We start from the raw sequence: 8,110 nt of genomic DNA on the forward strand, positions 1-8,110 counted from the left end.
TGCCAATGTTCACTCACTTAGAGGAGGAGCGCAGAGTCCTAGAGGAAGACAGCTATGTTGATGATATCCTGACGTCCCACAATGATTCAAAAAGGCTGGACAAGACCACAGAGAAAGTGGAAGAAATTCTGAGAGCTGGTGGATTTTTCCTCAAGCCATGGGTCCGGTCGGGGCAAGGTGAGAGGCAAACATACTTGGAGGAAGAAAAACCTGAATCAGGAAGACAAAAAGGGAAAGACGGAGTCATGATACTTCCAAATCAAATGAGGGAAGGTGACAATAAAGCCCTAGGGGTCGGATACCTGGTCCAGGAGGACAAGCTTTACATGATGTCCACCATCAACTTCTCAAGGAGGAAAAAGAAAATAAGAACAGGCCAAGACCTCCTTGGAGAGGAAGTGAGAGAAAAGACTCCTGACCCCCTAACCAGGAGAGAGCTATTGAGCCAAGTAGCTGGCCTCTATGACCCAATCGGCCTCGTCTCACCAACCAAGCAGAAAGGAGCCATACTCGTCAGAAAAGCATTTCAAGAGGCTGGAGGTGGAAGTCTGACCCGAGACACTTGGGACAACCCACTTTCGGAGGGCCTCAGGAGGGAAGCAATCAAACTGTTTGAGGAGTATGTGCAGCTTGGCCAAATCACATTCCACAGAAGCCTCACACCAGCTGGCTGGGTTGGAAAACCTTGGGGAGTAACATTTTCTGATGGAAGTGACAAGAGCTACGGAGCTGTAGTATACTTCCGGTGGGAAACAGAGCAAGGCATCCAGGTCAGATTGGTTGAATCCAAAGCAAAGCTCACACCACTGGACCAAAAAGGGGATCCAGTCAAGGCAGAGATGTGTGGTGCAGTCTTTGCAACCCGGCTCAGACGGTACATTGAGAAGCACAGCCGAATGAAGATAGAACAATGGTTCCACCTGCTGGACAGTCAAACTGTGCTGGGAGCAATTCAGCGAGACAGTTACGGTTACCAGACCTTCTTTGCGAACAGGGTTGGTGAAATCCAGAAGGCCGGATCGCTTGAGGACTGGTGGTGGATCCCAGGGAACGTAAACATCGCTGACATTATGACAAGAGGAGCGACTCCTGAGGATCTTAGAGAGGATTCAGAATGGCAGAATGGACCTGAGTTCCTGAGGCAGCCAGTGGAGCAGTGGCCAAAGAAGTCAGCCCAAGAGGTTGCAGCAAGTGCCAGGGAGGGCATAAATAAACTCCAAAGGAAAGCTTTCTCAGCAGTCCTAACCAGAGCTCAGGCAAGGAAAAAGCAGAATAATGCACTGCAAGACCCTGATGGTGACGAATCAGTGACTCTTCCAAGGACCTCTGACAGTTTGGAAGAGAGTCCAATCCGCAGACCTCCAGCTGGCTCAGTAGTTAAACTACTTGTTGACGACAAGAGGTTCAGCAGTTTAACTAAACTTGTCAGAGTTATTGCCTGGGTGTGGAGAGCTGCTACAAAATGGAGGATGAAGGGCTCAGCTGTAAGTAAGGCAAAGTGGGAGGTGATTCCTTCAAAGGAGGAGGCCAAGTCCAAAGCCAAACGAGCTGTGCTGTCTGTTGAGGAGTGTAAAGATGCGCTTCGAGACATTTTCCTTGCAGCCCAGGAGGGTGTTACCTTTCATGACACCACCCTGAGCAGACTGACTGTGTATAAGGAAAGAGAATCTGGGATGTTGGTATGTGGACGAAGAATACAAATCTTCAATAAGGATGAAACCGCAGTACCAATCCTTCCGTATGAAGCCTGGATATCCTCACTTCTAGCTCAAGAAGCCCATGAAGTGAACCACGAGGAGGTAGCAGGAACACTCCTACGGATGAGAAAGAAAGCCTGGGTTGTAAGAGGCCGAAAATTGGCAAAGAAAGTTGTTGATCATTGTGTGAGATGCAGAAAAGCCAGAGCAAGGAAGTGCCAGCAGATCATGGGGGACCTCCCTCCGGAACGGACACGGCCAGCCAGACCATTTGAGTTCACATCAGTGGATCTGTTTGGACCTTATGAAGTGAAGGATGCTGTGAGAAAGAGAGTAAAGCTGAAGGTATGGGGAATTGTTTTCTGCTGTATGGCATCAAGGGCTATACACACAGATGTTGTTGGTGACCAGTCAACTGAAGGTTTCTTACTGGCCTACCAAAGATTCACAGCATTGAGAGGGCATCCAAGAAAGCTGTGGTCGGACCCCGGAAAGAACTTTGTGGGAGCCAAGCCTGCCCTAAAGGAGCTTTACCTCTTTCTGGACCAGTTGGAGAAGTCGGAACTCGAGAATGAAGCTGCAAAAAATGGAACGGACTGGAGCTGGAAGATCCATCCAGCAGACTCACCTCACAGAAATGGAGCCGCTGAAGCAGCTGTTAAAATCGTGAAAAGAGCCCTGCATAACCTGGGAGGTGATGGAATCTTCACATGGGGAGAGTTTCAAACATTCCTTTATATGGCAGCCAATCTGGCTAATGAAAGACCCATAGATGCAAGGACTCAGAGCCGGGAGGACGGTGTAGACTACATCAGCCCAAATTCTCTACTGCTAGGCAGAGCTGGACCTAAGGGAGACACAGGAAGCTTTGACTTTGAAGGATACTCTTACAAGAGGCTAAGAGTGATCCAGTCAGAGGTAAACCAGTTCTGGAAGAAGTGGAGTCAGTTGGCTGGACCCAACTTGTTTGTCAGGAGTAAGTGGCACACAATGGAGCGGAATGTTGCCATTGGAGACATCGTCTGGCTAGCGGACCAGAATTCCTTGAGGAGCCAGTATAGACTTGCTAAAGTTGTCAGTGTCAACATGGACAAGAAGGGAGTCGTAAGGGATGTGAATGTCCGAACATTCCCAAGCTACCCAGTCTCAACTGTGAAGACTGTCAAAGACGCTGGCAAAGCCAGGATGGAACTTTCAGCCAAAATCCCTGCGTCGATACTTCACAGAGACGTCAGGCGGATAATCGTCTTGCTTCCTGTAGAAGAGCAAAATAACACTGGAGCTACAGATGTTGAAGAGGAGGGACAAACAGTGGGATAGTCTCCAAAGGTACCAGGAGAGGATCTAGCTCAACCTTTCCAATACCAAAACCTGGATGCTGTGACCTCCTTGGGTTCAAGAACCAGGAGCTCAAGTGGGAGGTGTTGTGGTTCAAATCATAACTTGTCACTCATAGACATAGTAGAAGGGCTCTCTATTGGAGAGGAAGAACAACAAGCCAATCACCCCCACTCATTAGCTGAGTGAGAGCACCCGAGCAAATCACACCAACTCATCAGCTCAGTCAAATCACCTGTGTGCAGGTGTCTCAGCAGAATCACTCTGCACTTCAAGAGAGACACAGCCACACAGAGGAGAAGACTGTTCAGCTCAACTCAACTCATGAAGACGCTACTGGTACTGTATGAATGAAATTAATGAATGAAATTAATAATGATAAGAAATGGTTTATTTGTCATTGAAATTATAGTTTGAAAATGGAATGAATGAAATGATAAGCAGTATTTAATTGGAGTGCTTAAGTTTGTTTGGATTATTTTTCTCTGATTGAATAAATTTAACTTGTAAATTTCTGCTTGTTTTGAAGGTTTTCAACCTGATTGAAACTGATTCATCCAGATTCATTCCCCCAACAAGAAAATAAAAGTTGGAAAGAGGAAAAGAGTTGTCCCATTGCTTTCTTTATGATTGACCAGGCCATTTTCAAGTTTGGGCAGGAGCTGAACAAACAAACCTATGATAACTTGACAAGCAATAAGGCAGTAGAGTGATAAGACAAGTCAGAGACAGTGGCATATTCACTGCACATAGGTGCACATGTCATGTGCATACTTTAGACGTGCTTAAACATTTTAAATTCAACGTATTTGACGTACAGGTGCAAATAGCATATACCTAATTAAACATACAATTAAACATTAGACATACATAATGGTAGCAGCTACAGTACGGTACAGTACAGCTACTACACTATTTGTGTATGTTAAGGAGTCTCGTGGCCTGCGGGAAGAAACTGTCCCTCAAGCGATTTGTGCGTGCTTTTGGGACCCTGTATCTCCTCCCTGAGGGTAACAGGGAGAACAGGCTGTTGTGGGGATGGTTTGTGTCTTTGATGATCTTCAGGGACCTCCTGAGGCACCGCTGGTTATACAGTTCCTGCAGTTCTGGCAACTCACATCCTGTTACGTGCTGGGCCGCGCGTCTCACTCTTCGTAGCGCCCTGCGGTCCATGGTGGTACAGTTCCCATCATCACATTTGTTCGAGTGAGATCACTGATGACATCATCACTGATGACATCACAATTGCTTGGTGTCGTGAAAGCATCAACAACAATGACATTTTCTTTCTGGGGGCTATAGAACTGTATGACATCATCATAGCCACCAGTTCGCTGAACTGGTGGCTAATTGTTTTCAACATTGAAAATTGTCCTGCAGTGAACCACTCTCCCACCACCCACATAGCCACTCCCCTACCCACCCCTCGAACCCTGACTCTCTACAACTTTCCTATTCATAGCTACGGCCCCATTCCCAGTGCCAGCGTTAATACCGTCTGCTTCCGTGAGATTTGTGTTGGGTCCCACAGGAGCCCACTCCTGCTATGCCGTGCAGCACCAGCGCTACAAGCGCACCACATGTTGGTTGGTGGACACACACCCCGTTTGCTGTTCCACTGTTACAGAGACCTTCACTGGTAAGATCTTCAGAGGAGCCACACTAAAGTAAGGAAAGAGCCTGTCAGTGAAGGTGTGTGTGATAGTGTGTATCTGTCTGTTAGTGTCAGGATCAGAAAATGACAGCTTTCCTCTGTTCCAGTCCAAATGCACTCTGATCCTCTGGAGCTTCTTCTTCACTGGGAGAACAGTCGATAGATCTGACGGGGACCATGCTCTGACTCTGTATTCACCCTGATAGAACAGTATTTCCCATCTTCCAGACACGATCACGCCCTTCCTCTGGACAGACTCTGCTAACACACCAAGCAACCAGCATGCACTGTCTCCTACCTCAACATCCCAGCTGTGAGTTCCTGAGTTAAAGCCCTCAGAGCCCAGGACAAACTGACACCGGTCAAACCTCTCTGGGTTGTCAGGAAGACGACATTGTCTCCAATCACGACGTCTCTGACTGGTCAGATCTTGAGACAGGATGATTCTTGTACCGGCAGTGTTTGGGTCCAGAATCACAGGAGTGTAGGAGACCATCTCCTTCATCTTGTCCCAGACTGTGAAGCTCAGGTTGCCCAGGTGTTTGGCCTCGTCTATCAGAGCTCCTGAGACCAGCTGTGGTTCCTCCAGCTGCGGGGGCTGTACTCTTTCTATGGTAGCATTGTAGTTCTGCAGGAATGAGATGTCTTCAGCTCTCAGCTCCTTCTCTATGGTTGAAAGAGCTGCCAACTCTCTGCTCAGAACCTCAATCTTCTCCCTCATCACAGGACTCTTCCGCTCCTCTTCCTCCCTCAGTGTAGTGATCCTGGCCTCCTCTTCCTTTTGTAGAAACTGGTGAAGCTTCTTAAACTCCTCCTTAATCTGCCTCTCTGTGTGTCGGGCCTGAATCTTAATGTGTTCTGCTGTTTGATCACAGTTTCCTTTAACTTTATTAAAGAGCTCCAGTTTCTCCTTTAAGGACTTCAGTGATTCATGAAGTTGCTTCTTGTGAGGCCGTGCAGCTTCATCGATGGGTCTGAATCTGTGGTCGGTGTGTGTTTCTGAATCTCGACAGACGAGACACACTGGCTGCTGATGGTCCAGACAGAAGAGCTTGAGTTTCTCAATGTGCAGACTGCAGAGAAGCTCAGATCCTGCTGAAGCTCTCTGATCTCTTTCCAATAAGAAAGCCTTACACAAGTTCTTTAACACCAAGTTAACGTAAGGTGCTTCACTCTGAAAATATATTTCCCTACAGAGTGGACATTCATGTATTAGTCTCTGTGTCCACCAGCTCTGCAGACAGGCTTTACAGAAGCTGTGACTACATGACAGGAGGACAGGATCTTTAAAGATGTCACGGCAGACAGGACAGGAGAGATCCTCCTCTGATCTGGAAGACATCGAGATGTCTGTGATCAAGAGTCATTCGTCCCTTTTATAACCTCAGCATGGAATGACTGATGGACATCACTGATGACATCACAATTCAGTCTAGATATCACTGATGGTGTCACAATGTCTATGACATCATCATGACATGATCACTGATTTATGACATCACTGATGATGACAGACAGACAGGCAAACGTGTGCATGACATCACTGATGGTGTCATTATCATATGTCATGATGTCATGTTGTCTATACTATAATTCCAGGAGCGTATGTGTGTCTGTTTTCAGTATGTCTGGCAAGTGTCTGTGTGTCATATTGTGCCATATTCCAGGAGTGTCTGTATGTCTGTATGTATGTGGCATGCCCATGACATCATCAGCGATGTCATAAGATGATTTTGGTCAATAATGATTTCACTGATGAATGGGTGAATGGGGAGAAAGGGAGGGAGGGAACGGCCACGACAAGTATTGCACTATCTATCTATAATTCCAGGAGTGTCTATGTCTGTATGTCTGCGCACAAGTGCCAATTGTGATGTCATCAGTCTAAGGCTATTATATGCCTTATACCCCCATGGGTATTGCACTAGTGATGTATGATGTCAGAATGTTATGATGTTATGTTAAGCCACTTTTAAACATGAAGTCTGGATCATGTCTGGCTAGCCGGAGCAGGATATTTTCCGGTTTTACCTTTTTAAACATGAGGGGTCTTTGTTTAGAAACAGCTGGAAATGGTCAGTATTCTCTCTGCCAGTGGGCGGGGGGAGGGGGTGCGGGAGCATGCACGTTATTCCCTACAAGGCAAATAGTTGTTGTGTGAGTCGTCGTCGGCGCTGTGCTAAGTTGAAACAGCTTTAGCGAATGTGTAACCAAACTCCATTCAAAAACATGCCGTTTTAACAGAGGGTCCATTCCGACCACGAGGGGTGGCAATGTGCCAAAAATGAGCGCTTCCGCCTTTGTTACATAAAGCCGCCCAGTCAAAATAGTGGTCGGACCGTCGTCAATCACTGTGGGTGATTTATTTTACAAGTGGCATTCAAGTCATATCTGAATAGTTTTCAATGTATTTCTCACCACAAAAGTTAGGCTAGGCCTATGTCTCACTTTTTCTGACATGGGATTAAGCAAGCAGCGCAGCAGTAAGCGTCGCTCCTCTGTGATGCACCGGACCTGCCTGTCTGCATAGCTGAAGCGCGTTGGGATCCCTCTACCAAACAATTCAAGCCGTTTGCAGCACTTGAGGAAACCGTGAGTTTGCTCGTTTAATTCGTTGATATAAGCGATTGCCTGAACGATTCATTAATTAATAAACTACGTGAACGTGAAGTGCCACCACCCGCCCACTCAGACATACAGTAACAGCTACATGATCAGGAGCATGACCTGCCAGTGTTTAACTACAGCTGCTTTTCCTATAATGCGGATCTTATACAAGGGGTTTTGATGGACATGATACGGACTCGCGGGAGTGAGCTGGCTAATTGTTGCGGTAGCATGTATCGATAACAAGAAATGTTAACCATTAATCCATTAATCAATCCCATGATGATGGGATTAACATTGCCAACAAGCAGCAGTAAAAGCAGGCAATGACGATAGCTGGGTAAGTCCCGCTAGCATCGATGCTAAGTTAGCAAAGTACAGCGAGAGCGCAGCTGAAGCTAATTAATATGGACGTTAACATCCATATTAATATATAGCCATGTGCTTGCGCGATGACATCGTGTATTGGCGATGTCAAAGGGTGGCGATTGACGATCTGACTGAGGTCAAGATCGCGCAACTCTAGTAGGCTATCATCTCTCTTGTTGCATTTTTAAACTGGCAGATGGGGGACAAAGAAACGATTGAACTTTTAGTTGTTTACTCACCTAATTTGGCTCTCTTCCAAATAATCCAGCCACGTAACTAACGCTACATCCATTCATGAAAATAATGATGGGACATTAATGGTTTGTAAAGTGCCACCACCCGCCCACTCACACATAACAGCTAGATGATCTGGATCATGAGCTGCCAGTGTTAAACAACAGCTGCTTTTCCTATAATGCGGATCGTATACTTGGGGTTGAGATGG

General features: G+C 46.6%; 2 protein-coding genes across 2 annotated transcripts in view; one reads left to right on the forward strand and one right to left on the reverse strand.

Annotated features, from left to right (window-relative positions):
* gabrb1 (gamma-aminobutyric acid type A receptor subunit beta1) overlaps window positions 1-8,110 on the forward strand; it is a gene marked incomplete at both ends in the record, with an annotated part of 128,767 nt that overhangs the window by 95,980 nt on the left and 24,677 nt on the right. The gene's annotated exons all lie outside the window — the stretch shown is intronic.
* Window positions 4,601-6,031, reverse strand: LOC310774242 (zinc-binding protein A33-like; the record flags this gene model as incomplete). Its single annotated transcript, XM_083634290.1, has 1 exon — window positions 4,601-6,031. One exon carries the CDS (start codon window positions 6,029-6,031, stop codon window positions 4,601-4,603), a length of 1,431 nt encoding a protein of 476 aa, XP_083490416.1.

This window comes from Poromitra crassiceps, assembly GCF_964638095.1.
Source record: "Poromitra crassiceps genome assembly, chromosome: 3".
Classification (NCBI taxonomy): Eukaryota; Metazoa; Chordata; class Actinopteri; order Beryciformes; family Melamphaidae; genus Poromitra; species Poromitra crassiceps.